This window comes from Saccostrea echinata, unplaced genomic scaffold (genome assembly GCF_033153115.1).
Source record: "Saccostrea echinata isolate AGI-Se365-2 ecotype Australia unplaced genomic scaffold, CSIRO_AGI_Sech_v1 ptg000005l, whole genome shotgun sequence".
In the NCBI taxonomy this organism is placed as follows: Eukaryota; Metazoa; Mollusca; class Bivalvia; order Ostreida; family Ostreidae; genus Saccostrea; species Saccostrea echinata.
Genome location: NW_026889754.1, coordinates 15,546,709 through 15,562,335, shown reverse-complemented (window position 1 = coordinate 15,562,335; position 15,627 = coordinate 15,546,709). Strand labels below are relative to the sequence as shown.

General features: G+C 33.1%; 3 protein-coding genes across 3 annotated transcripts; 2 read left to right on the top strand and 1 right to left on the bottom strand.

The window, feature by feature from the left end:
* The first annotated feature begins 873 nt into the window (after positions 1-873).
* LOC133180083 (uncharacterized PE-PGRS family protein PE_PGRS54-like) lies at positions 874-5,524 on the top strand. The gene is made up of 2 exons (XM_061314670.1): positions 874-1,090; positions 3,580-5,524. The coding sequence occupies exons 1-2, from the start codon at positions 1,019-1,021 to the stop codon at positions 5,242-5,244; spliced, it is 1,737 nt and encodes a 578-aa protein (XP_061170654.1). The 5' UTR covers positions 874-1,018; the 3' UTR covers positions 5,245-5,524.
* Positions 5,525-8,532: 3,008 nt separating this feature from the next.
* LOC133179715 (uncharacterized) lies at positions 8,533-11,301 on the top strand. Its single transcript, XM_061314407.1, has 3 exons — positions 8,533-8,607; positions 9,625-10,650; positions 10,831-11,301. The coding sequence occupies exons 1-3, from the start codon at positions 8,533-8,535 to the stop codon at positions 11,299-11,301; spliced, it is 1,572 nt and encodes a 523-aa protein (XP_061170391.1).
* A 1,095-nt stretch (positions 11,302-12,396) lies between these two features.
* LOC133179714 (uncharacterized) lies at positions 12,397-13,677 on the bottom strand. Its single transcript, XM_061314406.1, has 2 exons — positions 13,594-13,677; positions 12,397-13,131 (listed from the first exon to the last, which is right to left on the bottom strand). The coding sequence occupies exons 1-2, from the start codon at positions 13,675-13,677 to the stop codon at positions 12,397-12,399; spliced, it is 819 nt and encodes a 272-aa protein (XP_061170390.1).
* Positions 13,678-15,627: the final 1,950 nt, after the last annotated feature.

Here is a 15,627-nt window from a genome sequence, read left to right as displayed (position 1 = left end):
TTTGTTTTCAAATGTTTATCTATATAATATCTCTATGGAAAATATAAATCAGAAAAAAATATTTTGAAAACAAAATGTTGCTAATGATAACAGAATCAAACTGTACATTACTCTACTTTTAAATTCCTTTTTGTGAGTACCAAAAATATGGCACTTTAAAGGCAAAGGTACAAGGTATTCATTTTTTAAGACAGATGGAAAGACAGACAGAAAAAACTTCTTGTATGCTTGACTTTCTTTATGTAGTTTCGTACGGTAAAACATTTAGCGATATGACTGTGATAAATCCTTCGATTTAAACTGTGTATAAGCTCATATACTACCCTATGTGACGTCACAATTATTTGGTGACTATTTGTGTTAGGTGTAATACCATACTGAGTCAAAGAGGAGAGAATGTCTTAAAATTTTGAGTTTAAATACATGTATAAAAAATAACGTGTCTAGGTTTACTGAGTTTATTCATTTTTAATCGTACCTCGAAACATCTTATAACTCAAACAGACATGGATGTGTTATATAGTCCAATGTATATATACCTTTATAAAACTAACAAATTTTTTTTTAAATTGAATGGCGTACCTCGACAAAGACTTGAAATATTTCTTATCATTTAATAAGATTGCCCTGCATGAATCATAAACATAAAATTCATTATTTATACTTCATATTGCAAGGGTCTACTGCAACACGAGGAAAATTTATTACTCAACATTACCTCTAACCGCTTATGCAAAAATAAAAAAAAATCATATTAGCATCCACCACTACAAAGAAAATCCCTTTAGATGGGCCTCATCATACTGCAAGGAAATCCACAAAAAATATCAAAGCAAGACGGAAGGGACAAGATCTGCATAATAAATAAACATTTGATGTGATATATAAACCTGTTCCACAGAATGGTTTACCATTAGGGATAGCAGGTGTCCGTGTGGTGAATACACAGTGTTTTCTTATTGTTAACATCTAGTCTTCTTTACTTTTGGTGCTCTGTTGTATATTTCACACTGCAACCATGAGATGCTACATTAGTTTTGTGTTGCTTGCATGGATGCTTTTACTTTTGTGTGAATTTAACGCCGCACAGGTGAGAAATCAGAGAATTTTAATGTTATACTAATGTTTGGAAGAAATAGGTTTTTATTATATTTCCATTACTAATCAATTTTAAAACCTAAAAATCAATGTTTCGAAAACCCCTTTTGTAATCTGAAGCAAGTATAGTTGAAGCTTTAATTGTGTGCTTAAAAATGAAAGACGACAGAGAAAGCTTCTTTATTTTCAAGTTTTCTGGCCTCGAGATCATGAAACAACAAACAGTCCAAAATAAAGATGATTATTTTATATTACATCAGCAAAGTGTTATTATTAGCAAATTTGGAGCTGACAATTAACATATTAGAGTAACATGTAATTGACTTAATTCAAAGTTGATTGCATGATCCTTGGGCCTGAAATGACTCAAAGTTCTTAAAACTATTTAATGCAAAGTCTCCTTTGTTCCATTTCATAATATAATTCTTTAAAGCTACCATAAACAGGAGGAGTAATTGAACGATGACCAATATGTAAATTTCAAATTGAAAGCTTTACATCTTCATCTTCTTCTTCAGAGTTGGAATATTGCTTCATTTGACTAACTTATTCTTTATATAATAGCTAGCGATGCTTTCTTCTACAATACTAAATTCCTTTTACTTTAAAGTCATCTTACCTAAACAGAATGTTATTTAAATTTTCAATATTCATTTCCGTTTGGTTAATGATAATCTTTAATATTATATTCAAATTCGAAAAAGAAAGTGTGATTTTCTTTGAATTAGCCCAAACTTTAAGCTTCATGTTAACAACATTATGTATTGCAATATATATTTTTATAATCGGATTTTGTTTTAAATATTTTTTTATTTTTATTTTTGCAGACCAACATCCCTGATTTATTGCACTTAAATTTCAAATATGATATAAAACATTCAGCTTGAGCAATATCTTATTTTCATTTTTTCCTACAATTGACATAAAGAAGGAAATTGATATTTTGATTTAAAACCAAATGGCTTTAGACATGGCGTCAGCAAATTTGATTTTAAAAGACTTTGATACTGGTAATGATGGGAATTTAAAGGGAGTTGCATTCGTTAAATTTAGAATTTAAAATAAAATTATTTTCCATTCCCTTTGTCCCTTTTTAATTTATCAAATCAAAACTATTTTTAGAATATGTATATATATTTAATTATCATTTTACAAGTAATCTTAAAAAAAAATTGAACACGTTGAAAATAATTTTTGTCATTTTATAACAAAATTAAAATTGGTTCCACAAATGATATTAATTTCTATAAATACATCATAAGATGACAACAAACTAAGGAGCCATTGCTAAGTTAAAATTTTTTCAAAAGAATAAATAGGACAAACAAGCTAATTTACTGATTATTCACAGTGATTTGATTAATATGTTGTCAAAACATGACAACTAAATCAACACCGTCACAAAAACAGACTTTATTGAAATTTCGTACATGTACGAACTAATTACATAGAAATTAACTCTTCAGTGATGGAGATATGTTTAGTCTCAATTGACAAATCGCCATTATTACAATTTTTATCCTTTTTTGATAGACATTTTCACGCCCGGCTTGATGCCGGTTTACGGCGGAAATGCAAATTCTGCCATTCACTCAGTAGGACTCACGGTCATAAATTTGCCTGCTTTATTTCTTAAACAATAACTGCTACTCATAAACCGCGACCTTATGCAATATACTGTCTAATAAATCCATTTCCTTGGTTAGTCATCGCAGAATTATACCTACAATGGTGCTATATTAGTATACACAAGTAGGTCGTCAAGTTTTTCCCTACTTTTTCTTTCAAGGGATCTTCAATTTGTTTGATATGATAATACATTTTTTTTAAAATTTTATAATTATGACGAAGTCATATGTTGACATTGTATTATGTATTTATTTTTTTATACTTTCAATCATTTTTAACATTTTCCCCCAATTTTTATGACTTAGTTTACGGTGCTATGATTCACAACTTAAATTGTATTTCTAAAATAGAAAATATTTAAATTAAATTTCAAAAAAATAAAATATTTACGAAAAAATAATTTGATTAGATAATAAATTTGATTCTTGAAATAATTTTATACTGAACAACCATGGAGCAACCTCACTTGTTTTCAATCTCATGATATCTGAAAGAGTATAAATCATTTCATTATATCATATCAAGCACTTAATAATAATAATAATAATAATAATAATAATAATAATCATAATAATAATTAAAAGATAAATAATTAAATAAAATTAAATTAAAATTAAAAGATAATTATTTGGATAGAATAATGTAGATCCAGCCTTCCAATACTCTTCTGCAAAAGTACTAGTATTGTTAATTTCTGTAAGGCAAATAATTTATGAATATAATAATATTTGATTACGGATTACGTAAATATCTCAAGGTTTATGTCTCATGATTTTATTATACGAGACTTAAAATTTCGATTTTAGTTTAGAAATGAGACACAATTCATAAATATTTTTATTTTCATTTCAGAATCGGTTAAAAACACGAGGAAGACGACTGCGCCTACGCTACATTCCCATATCGTCCTCAGCACTCAGAAGACTTAGACTTTACAGAAGACCATCTGCTCCAAGACAAGCAGTGAGATACAGATCACGTGGTCGATCGCCGTCTGTTAATGTCATACGGGCAAACTCATCCCCCAAAAGGCAGGTTGCAAAATCAACAAAAGTAAAAAATAGCAAGAAAGTCACCAACAACCATATAAAGCAAACGATTATTCTGGCTAAAACAGCCAACATAATGTCACCTGTAGGCGGAAACCAGAACAACGGAGCATCGTCCATTATAAACAAAGGAAAAGGATCCGTGCAAAGCCGGGCACCACGACGAAGATCTGGCTCCAAACGCCCTAGGCAACCAACCAATGCTCAAATCGGAAAATCAGGCATGCAACAAAACCTTCCCATTGCCCCTATTGCCGGTTTAGTAGGTCTAGGACATGGACAGAATGGCGGAATATTAGGACAAGGTCATCCACATAATGGAGGATTGGCAGTTCAAGGACATGGTGGACATTTCGGAGGTCACATTGGATCAAATGGTTTACACGGCATCGGAGGAAATGGACAAGGGCATGGTCATCATATGGGTAATGGGATTTTAGGAGGAAATGGTCTTGGTTCTGGCATGAACAATCTTGGAGGGAGTGGCTTAGGAGGAAATGGTCTTGGTTCAGGCATGAACAACCTTGGAGGTAATGGCTTGGGAGGGAATGGTCTTGGTTCAGGCATGAACAACCTTGGAGGTAATGGATTAGGAGGAAATGGTCTTGGTTCTGGCATGAACAACCATGGAAGAAATGACTTAGGAGGAAATGGTCTTGGTTCTGGCATGAACAACCATGCAGGAAATGGTCTTGGTTCTGGCATGAACAACCTTGGAGGAAATGGCTTAGGAGGAAATGGTCTTGGTTCTGGCATGAACAATCATGGAGAAAATAGAAATGGAAATTCTTTAGATAATGTACTCTTTGGTGCTAACGGAAATGGAAATAATTTGCATGGCTTATCTAGTCTCGGTGGGGGAGGAACAGGATTTGGGCATAACAATGGTCATGGACATGACATTGGACATGGTCAGCTACATGCCCTCCCTCAAGGTGTTGACGCACTTACCTCCCTAGGAGGAAATGGCGATCATGGTGCTGGAAATCCTCAACAGGATCTGATTTCTCAGCTTATTACAGCCAGCTCTATGAACTCGTTGCTAGATGGCTCGCTGCCGGTTGCAGCTGGAGCCGCTAGCCTTCTTAATTCTGGACTTTCTTCCGGAATGTCATCCGACATTTTATTGGAGAGTTTATTAGCAGGAAATCAAAATTTAATGAACAGCGTTCCAAACCTTCCAGGTTTTAATTCAGTATCCACTAAACCACATGCTTCAAACGCTTTTGATTTTAACAGTTTAACAACGGCATTGAAAGGTCATTTTTCCAGTTTTTCTCCATCTATCGGAGTTACACCGGCAACATTGCCACAAGAGCCGGTAGTAATTAAATCCAATGGTGGACAGCTAAATATTGGCTTAAAAAAGGACCCAAGTACAGGCAAATCAAATATAGTTATCCAGACAGCCGCTGCAGCCATAGCAAAAGAAATGATGATGGAGGCCGAACACGGTGAGATGGCCTGAGTTTATCCAGTCCCACCGTGAGATGGCCTGAGTTTACCCAGTCCCACTAAGAACGACCAAAGCCAAAATTGTGTACCTTGGAAGATGGAGGTGCAATTTAGGCGTTGAATGTGGCCCAGTGCTATAGAAGAAATTTCTACAAATGGTTTGTCCACAAACGAGGATTGATTACAGGAATGCAACACGAGTTTCCCTTTCCAGTTTCTTTTTAAAGTTGGTTTTCATAGTTAACAAAATTAAATTTTAATAAAAGACTGCATTATTATCTTCCATAGGAAAAAAGAACACCTTTGTAAATCTTATAATTGTTAATCCTTTTTAAATTACACGGTATTTTATAAAATTTGTTATTTATAAATTGTTTTAAATTCGAAACACTGAAAACTTTTATTAACCTGTAAACTAGTTTTGCTGTTCTATTTCCGGGATTGGAAACCGTGTGACAAGCAATGGACGCAGACTTGACACAAATCACTTAAAATGTCGCGGGACAGGACGCGCCTGTCTACGGTGAAGTTTTGAGTACCTTCAGTCCGGCGAGGCTTCTGACATATGTTCGCTTTATGGTCTGAGAATTGTCATTCACCCATACTTACAGGGTAAATTAAAAATCACGATCAGCAATTTTCACCTCTTCTCAATCCGTATTTGGTTTCTTTTTTACATATATATTTCCGGCGAAAGCTCAAGTTGGTTCATTTTAACGTATTTGTGGAATACGTCACGACAATCGTGTTACCTCTTTTTTTAAAAATAAGTGTGAAAAGATTAGCATAGCAATTTGTTTTCGTATTTTTTCGCTTAATTCTTATTTTAATTCATTTCTTATAGAAATGAAAACATTTTTATTGAATTACAATTTAGTTATTTGGAAAGATGCATTTTTAAAAGGTGATTTTAAAATTATATTTTTTTTATCCAGAATAAAAAAAATCGATGGTTTCACATCACTTACAAATTGTTATAATATATCAATAATAAAACTTGACAAATCACATTTAATTGTTACTCCATATAAAGTGCAAAACACAGCAGTAAAAAAACTTAATTTATTAGAATCAGTACACATACTTCATGTAAAATGAGAAACACAGAAATAAAAACTTAATTTATTAGAATTATGCCTCACATTTATACTTCAAGATCTATCACATCCTGATCCGGGAGAAATAATGTATCGCTATCGTTTGCTCATTCATATATCTCTCAACAAAATAAAAGAACGGAGAAAGCACTAACAGTCATCTTAATTAGGTTAATCATATACCAATCAGTCAGCAGTAATTAGTCATCAATAAATAGGCTGCATAAAACTTTCCCTTTTTTCTTGCCATTATTGTTAGTAGCGTTTATCTGCGCATGCCCAAGACCAGTTTCTTTCTCACAACTTTAAAAATTGTCATGCCAATTTATATGTGGGGATAGAAACTTTAAGACTTTTTTTTGAAAATTTGTAAACTTTGTTCGACATCAACTGTCTCATTGTAATTTTTTGTTTTATCAATTGTTTTAGTTGTATTTTTTGTTCTTTAAATTATGTTTTATTCATTGAATATGACTTTTTCTGTGTTTGTTAATCTTTATTTGACGAGAAAGATTGTACGCGAGTGTTTTGTTTCTAGACTTTGATGATGTATGAAAGATGAGCCATTGACCATTTTTATAATAAAAAGACTGAAATAAATCACTGTGTTTTTTTTTAACAAGGAGATTCTAGTCAAATAAATATAAAATGGTGACACAATCAACCAATCTGGAGGACTTCAAATTTGTGTACTTATGATTATAAACAAAGAAATCAGCGGAATTTATCTCGGTTAATGTAAGTTTAAGTAAGGCTCATTCAATTGCAAGAAAGAAAAAAGAAGGACGGAAAGAAAGAAATCATGCCAGTAAATTTTTTTTTGTTTGAAATTGTTTAAGAAATAATAACAATATAGATGTTAAAATTTAATGAAATACTATTTTAGATAGGAAGAATGCGTTCAAGAATAGTTGTAACTAGAGAAGGAACAACAGTCTTGCCATCGAATATGCCTTACATTGAGATTAATTTCGCAGACTTCTTTGTTTATAATCATACGTACATGCATGTTTCATTATGAGCCCGTAAGAAGCACCTCCAGATTTTTTTGGGGGGGGGGGGGCACAACGGAAGAGGAAATCCTTTACTACCAAATTTAAAAAAAAGTTCATTTGACGTTATAATTGAGGGACACAATCATATATTATGTCCCCCATACCTACGGGCCTGCATTATTAACTAACACAGCATACTCTATAACTATCCATGATATACCATAGAAAAGCATGGTACCATACCTCATGAGTCGTATTGACATACAAGTTAAAAATCAATCGTTTATTTTATAGTTGTTATTTCAAATTTTCAAATTTATTTACAAATTACAAACACACACACACACCCACATAAGTTAATTGTAAAATGGAATTTTTTTTATCCGTCTCAAATTTTGTCATAAAGGGGCTGAAATTGTGACGATAAATACGTTCATAACATGTACTTAACATTTAGATTTATACCGGACATTTTTGACAATTTTACTTTTTTTTTAAATTGATTTACCTATATATACCTAAAGCACCAAAAAGGCTTAAGAAAACATTATTAATTAAATTTTGATTTTAAAAAAACTTTAATACTAGTTAAAGGCTTTCTGAGACAGGAAGCTCAAATATAAAGTCCGCTGATCCTTTTTAAAATTCTGCTTTTATGAATCAATAACTAATTATTTTATAAAATGCATATTTTTACACTAATAATAATTAGAACACATTTATAAGTAATAGCAAATTTCTATACAGCTTAAAAACTTAAGACAGTTATAATACCTCAGTTACTATTTTAAACGTCTGCAGATAATTTTCACAAGGAAAGTATTTTTATTTTTTGGAACGTATAACTTTTTTTATGGAATGGTATAGAAGAGGGCGGCGGTTGTTGGGTGGGGGTCACTATATGTTAAACTTTGAGATCGAACTATCCATAAAACGAAAATCATTATTGGAATGAAAATACAAAAAGACTTCACGCGAACTGCATTCCTTCACTGAACAATGCAATAGAAAGACAATAAAACGCAGCGCAGGACAGGTTAACCCAGCCGTGTTACGTAATAATACGGAATAACACGCACTGACGAGATAACAATTAGACATCCCTGTCCATGTTAATCCCTGACATGGCGATAAAAATTCTAATTTTCCTTTTAGACCAACCCCTGCTGCCATTTTATCAGCCGAAATCTAAATGTAAAAGCCGCCATTATGCGCGGGGTTCTCTGCGTGTTATTATTCGGGGTGTTTCTGCCATTTTCGGGTGCTCAAAGGTTCCGTGGGTCGGTAAGTTTACTTTGTATCATATAAGAATATTTTAAACATTTTAAATTTTATGAATACTTCTGATTTGTTTTTCGTCTTCTATAAAGCTAGGACCAAATGTGCAATGTATTACATTTCAAGATTTTCATTTTGTAATAAAATCATCGATAGAAATTATTTAACTAGTTTTTAAACTTAAAAAGTGGGGGAGGTAATGTTTTGTATGCGATGTTGACTTTGCGAAGAATAGTCTACCACAATGCAAATCTACTGAATCAACGTACGAATGAAAGCTATCCAGAATTCCCGAAAACACGAGAAATAAAACAAGTTTGAATCTAGGTAAAAAAAAAAAATAAAGGCTCTACTGTAAAGACAAATAATAACCCCCGTAGAATAATGACCGGGGGTCGAAAAATCACCACCGGTCATTTTTCTACGGGGGTCATTATTCGTCTTTACAGCACCTTTAACCCAGATCAAGTTCAAATTGCTTCCGTTTCAAAGTAGTGTATTTAATTTCAAAATTCTCCCCGGTTTTACTGTTCCAACATACCATCCCTACAAAAAAAATTAAAAAAAACAAAAACCAAACACCCCCCCCCCCCAAAAAAAAAAGACAAGCAACCAAGCTAAGTGACAGACAGTTTGTTCAACGGGATTTTTTTTCTTTTATTTATATTTTTATTTATTTATTTATCTTATTTTATTCATTTTATTTATTATATATATTTATTCATTTGGAGTTTCGATGATGAATAACTAAATGAAATTGACTTTGTTTTTCTAAATATATATTAATGGTAATCACAGGTTCATTGTCCATGCGTCAATGTAAGCTAATATTGCTCGATGATTGTATAACTCTAGGCAGAGAAGGTAATTATCACAAAATTGTAAGATATATTTAATTTATTTTTAGAAATGTCGCGAATCAAAATTATATATAAGCCAATAGTAAAAATGACTTTATCGCTCTGATAAGTAAGAATCGCCTGTACTTTGTTGTGTTTATCTTAGTGATTTTTTCTCTCATAGAGGCGGATAATTCGGAGGCTTGATTTAGGCAGACCTTCTCTGGATTTTTCAGTAGCAGGCGGTCCCGAAACAGTGCTTGGAAATCGACCCTCGACTTTTGACTCGGTCCCTATTGAAACTGTAAGAAGTGTTCGGGTTCGGAATGCTCGACCTCGGTCCGGATTGAAAATTCACTCTGGTGGGACTTTTAATGACCTTGGAAGATCAGATAGTGTCGTAAACTCAAGAGGTTTTCAATTAAGCAGTGACTCTATAGATCGCAGGAGGTCCTTTTTTTCTAGCATTAACAATGTGCAACAAGAAATTACAAGATCAAGACCATCTACAGTAATTAATTCACGAAAAGTTCAATCTGGCTTTCCGGAACGGCAAACAGGAAATGACGTCAGAAATCAACAATCAGCGCAAGGGAATCATATAGTTAGAGAGATGCAACTATTAAACTCTTTACTTAAGGAACAAAGTTCGTCTATAAATTCTGGTGTTGAGCGTGGACGAGATCAGTCAAGCCGCACTCGTGGACTCACTGAGTTCGGTACTTTGTCCAGTGATGTCCAAGGAAATGTGAATGACCGTCATCTTACCCTTACCCCAGAATCCTCTCGTTTGTCATCAGTCCAGAGTGGTTCTCAATTTCAACCAAAAATCGTGGTTCTACGAAACCAGAACTCCGCTAAACCATTGAATGTTCAGATCGGGAATACACGGGTTGAAGTACTTGGTGACCAGCGAGACCCTAGCTCACAGCACTTGATTCAGACACTTCGAGATACCCTGGTATCCTCAGGAAGCAGAGTTAATAATAATCAAGTAAACTCAATACCTAACAGTTTTCCGAACGCTAATCAAAATGTTCCAAATAGTAGCTCTATTCAAGACCTTCTCAACCAACTCCAGACAGCTTCGGTTACATCAGCACAATCTAACGCAAATCACAATGACCCGAACACAAAATTGATGCATGATCTTATCAATCAACTCCAGGGTTCCTCAGGTTCCTCTACACACTCTAACAGTAATCACAATGTTCCAAGCACAGCCATCATTCAAGACCTTCTCAATCAACTCCAGACTGCTTCATTAAATTCAGTCCAATCGAACATTAATCAAAATGCTAAAACCACGAACTCAATTCAAGACCTTGTTCACCAGCTTCAGAGGAATTCAGCTACATCAGTACAGTCTATCCCCTCTTTAACAGATCAGTCTATTGCTGCAGCTCTTCCGGGTCCTGCTATAATTAATAACGCTCGGCTTCCTGTGACAACCACAGCTTCACCAGTTCCCATGGTAACCACCCCTTTGACTCCTTCAGAAGCACTAAGGCAGATTCTAGGACCTGGTGTGTCCGATACGTTAGTGAAACAGATGGCACAGGATATACTTCCGCCGGAACTACAGAGACTGGATGCCATTTTGACAGGTCAAGGTCAAACATCAAATACCATCAATAAAAATACAAACACCGGATTTTTAAAAATAGGAAACCAGACACATACTTTCGATGTAGGCAGTACTAAAAAGATAAAAATAATACATGACAAACATGGTCCACGTGCATCTGTGACGTCAGTAAATAACGGAAGTGGAATTATAAGACACTCCATGGTCACGGAAGAGCCATTGGAATATGATGAAATTTTATTACGAAAAGTGCTGCAGAAAATGAATGGTTGAAAAAGGGAAGTAACATTTTCTTATTTCTTATTTAATTTATTTTTATCAAATAAAACAAGCTTGATTATTTGGCTAAGCCACCTTTGATCAGCAGAAAGAATGATATTCACATAAGACAAATATGGATAACGGAACAAAGAAAATATTGAAAATTTCAGTTTGTAGGCATTTGAAAGTGATTTAGAAAATTTTGATTATTTTTTCTAAACAGTGGAAAATTGACCATCACACACTTTTTGTCTTAATTGTTTGCTGTTCTGCGATAAATATTTTTTTCTGCTTTTCTCATATTTTTTTAAACATTCGTATCATAATGTACTTATACTTGTCCTATTTATGAATAAATGCATATGCTTATTTAGTGTTCTTTATTTGAAATTTGGAGAAGGATGCAAGAGAGTGATTTGTATGAAAATTCGGTATTAGACGCATACACTTAAACTTTTTTCTGTATACTAATCAAAATCGTTAAGTGTTTTTCTATTTCAATTAAAGCTAAATATTTCATTTTATTAATTGTTAAACTATGTAACATTAATGGATCTTTAATTGCTTTGCCCAATTTAAAAATAAAACAAAAACAAATAAAAGTAACGATGATTTTTAAACTACTATCATGTTGTATATTTTGAATTTACTATGAGGAAGTAATTGTAAATTCAAAATTTACAACATGATTCAGTAATTAACAATTTCATTGATGGCGCTGGTTTTTGCCTCATCAAAATTAAAAAAAAAAAAGATTAGATTTTCACAAATTTATTAAGTAGAAAATAAACAAATATATAAATAAATACATCACGACCAGCGTGCAGTGTATAAACAACAAAAGAGTGGATTTACTGAATGACGTCACTTCCGTGCAACGAAATGTCCTACAACGCAGCATACGAATGTAAGGTAAAAAATAATGTTGAGTTCATCACTCTGTGCTAGAGTTCTTCACACAAATTGCGTAGACCTTCGGAATTAGAAACTATTTTAGAGTATTATTGAGATTAGCTTCTTCTTGTTACGACTGATATACATATTATATTAATTAAAATCGGTAAAATGAAAGTTGTACCAAAGTAAAATAATTTTAAGTTTCATCATTCAGGGATGTTCTGGCTCCTCTGTTTCGTAATCGATCGGAAATGTCGTTGTGCTTGGAAAAATGGAAGAAGAAGTGGATTCCGTTTTACTTTCTACAGGCGCATGCGTATTAGCAGTAACTCTGACGGCGTCCACAGTGTTACCTTGTACCTTCTCAGTGACCAAAGCTGTGGAAGATTTCTGGAAGTTAGAGGAAAGAAGTTTCTGCCGTATCAACTGCTCAAGAGTCGAACGTAATTCACCAAGAAGACGTTGGGATTCGCTTCCAGTTTGTACATGTTGGCTCCGATGGACACCATTTTGTCCGATTTGACCTTTGTTTTGACCTTGTAAGACCTGTGTGTTTTTCTGTCCAGTTTTACCGGGTGAATTCTTCAATGCTGATGAAATTATGAGGGAACGTTGATCCTGTTGAATGATGGATTTTCTTTGTTGCTGAGGTGAGGGACGATTTCTAAACATAACGTTGATGACCTTTGTTGGTTCCCCTCCCCTTCCGTGAATTTTGAGTCTTAGATTACGGCGACTCTTCAGTATTATATGCGGCTGGCCCTCAGTTTTTATAGAGACTGTCCTGCTGTGCGGATCAATTTGAATCTTCTTCATTAGAGTTGGCCTGTTCCTGATAAGGTTTAACTGGGTTGGATTGCGCATGCGCGTCAGTAGTTGCTGCACTCGAGGTGAATGTTGCACGTTTTGTTGTCTACTCAGTGATGTGGTTTGTTGTTTATGCACCTGAAAAATAAAAACCAAAATACATAATTACATAACAAGTAAATGTTAAATGATAAATCACGTTATTGTGAAGTTATTCATGCTGTAAGTCATTAAAACATGGAAGGTATGATAATGTAGAAACAAGAACGAAATTGACGAAACGAATGTCATTTTTTCCAGCAATGTTTAAAGAGGAAACTTACTTTTATACTACTGATTAATAATTAGATATAAACAATATTGATTCACTCGCACCCATTATATATAATCACATTTATAGGAAATTAAATAAATTTAACTGGTAGAGTATTTTGTCGATGCTGTTTACGATTATGAAGATGTGACACATGTATAAGTAAAATAACATGATTAGCAACTTAGTTCTTTACAGAGAGAGAGAGAGAGAGAGATAGAGAGAGAGATGCATTAAAATTATGGGAAAAAATTACAAGGAAAACGAATAACAAAAGAATTGCTTACCGTGCTTGATCGGAATAGATTCCTCGGAGCTGCAGTAACAGCTGATAAAGCGAAAGCAAGAACGCAAAGGATTGTGGGATTCATCTTGTTACCGGATGTTTGTTGGTTTAAAGGTTAAAAAAAACGAAAGTACTTTAAATGCCTTTGGTCCTTGCTTTTCGAAAAATGTTCCTTCTTTCTGTTTGAAAGAAGGACGAAAAATGGACAGTTGAGGGTGAAGTAACGAAGTTCCAGACTAGATCGTGACCTATGCTTATATAGAGGTACACGGTCTAGAAATCAATTAATGATGTGTTAATTTGATTAATATTTTTACTTTGTATTGTTACGTAATCGTATGTTTTATTTGGGTTTTATGATGACAAAGACTTTTTGCGCTGGGTCAAACAGACAAACAACATTGATTTGTTTCTATAATTAGATTAATAGTGTTTAAATGACATGAATGATATTGAATAAAATACACATTTTATTGTTGATTACTGCGACTAAATATAGAGAAAATTCTATAGGCATTGACTGCTGCCTTATCCAGTTGTGTTTCTACATAATAAAATATGTTCAAATTAGACTAAAATTGCAGGAAAGTAGAGAAAAACTTCGGGGGGGGGGGGGAGGATTTAAAAATCAGGATCGAAGCTACTAATATTAAAGAAATGCCATTAAATTCTATTCCCCATATACTGCAAGTGGTATATCGTGGTCTTTTTCTAGTAATTGTAAGGTTTTACAGATTTTCAATGTCATATCTTTATTTTTTTTATTACACACTTATTATTTTTTTTTAATCAAAATAATGTTCATTCCACACTATATATTAAAAAAACAATGATGAGAATGAGTTATCCTCATTTCACTGAATTTACTGAAATTCCTTAAAATAAAAGAATTTTGTACAGTTACACAAATTACATATATATACTCAGTGATTTCAGAACACCTGCCATTCTTCTAAAAATTTCATTATGCAAAATGGATCTGAGCACAAAACAGGCATTCTTTATCATGAGCAAGGTGAAAATAACGAACAGTGATCAATCTCATAGAAACAGCTAAAAAAAAACACATCGTGAACGGGCAAAAACACAGACCCCTGGAAACACAGAGGTGGGATTAGGTGCCTAGGAGGAGTAAGCGTCCCCTGTTACTTGATCTCTTTCTTAAAATCTTATCAAGAGTCTGCTGTGTATTTTTGGCATTTGGGACAGGAGCATTCAATATACAAAATCCTGTTTCTTAAATGGTTTTATATCAATGCATTAAGAGCAGATGCTATAAACAGAAAATGAATACATGGATTGGTATATCTTTTTTTTTTTTTTATTTATTTTAGTTCTATAGAATGCATATAGCAAATCCCTAAAATACTAAGAACTTATACACTTTCTACAATATTTACTCACAACTCTTATAAGATTTTAAATTTTTTTATGACATTGTTAAGTTAAAGTTTGTACGGATAAACTTAATTATTCATTTTATAAACATAAAATTACTATTTTCATGATTTTCGAAAAAGTTCTAGTATTATCTTTCTTAAAGTTACTTTGCAAAAAAATTTTCAAAGAAATTATGAAAAATATAATAAATGTAAATTTTTGAAAGTAAAAAAAATGTAGCTACTAGTATATAGTGCTTTCTTAAAAACTTCATAATAATGTCCTATAAAATGGCACGGAACTGAATAGAATTATGGAGGAAATAGCAGAAAGTGAGATTTTTTTGCACGTAATAAAAATATCTACAAATTCCCAATATATCAGGTTTATGATATTTTCATCATTTACAACCAAACGTACATGTATATGTATCAATCCATCGTGCATCTTTTGCTTGTTTAATCGAAGTGCCCTGATATTGCAATTGGAAGGTTTTGTTGACTCACACAGTGTGTAGGGATAAAAAAAATACCATTGGAAATTTAAACAAGTGAAAAAGGTATGTGGAGAATAGAGTTTTACTCTTTTATTTTATGTCTTGTTTGATTTTGGTTGAGCTGAAGAATGTTTAAAGCAGGCAGCACGATCCTAAAAA

What these genes read in the sequence shown, in the direction of transcription:
- LOC133180083 (XM_061314670.1), top strand. Translation starts at nt 1,019, where the DNA reads ATGAGATGCTACATTAGTTTTGTGTTGCTTGCATGGATGCTTTTACTT. An exon ending in GTGAATTTAACGCCGCACAG is followed by an intron (nt 1,091 to 3,579) that starts GTGAGAAATCAG and finishes TTTTCATTTCAG; the next exon opens with AATCGGTTAAAAACACGAGG.
- LOC133179714 (XM_061314406.1), bottom strand. Translation starts at nt 13,677, where the DNA reads ATGAATCCCACAATCCTTTGCGTTCTTGCTTTCGCTTTATCAGCTGTT. An exon ending in ATCTATTCCGATCAAGCACG is followed by an intron (nt 13,132 to 13,593) that starts GTAAGCAATTCT and finishes TTTATTTTTCAG; the next exon opens with GTGCATAAACAACAAACCAC.
- LOC133179715 (XM_061314407.1), top strand. Translation starts at nt 8,533, where the DNA reads ATGCGCGGGGTTCTCTGCGTGTTATTATTCGGGGTGTTTCTGCCATTT. An exon ending in CTCAAAGGTTCCGTGGGTCG is followed by an intron (nt 8,608 to 9,624) that starts GTAAGTTTACTT and finishes TTTCTCTCATAG; the next exon opens with AGGCGGATAATTCGGAGGCT. An exon ending in ACTCTAACAGTAATCACAAT is followed by an intron (nt 10,651 to 10,830) that starts GTTCCAAGCACA and finishes TTAACAGATCAG; the next exon opens with TCTATTGCTGCAGCTCTTCC.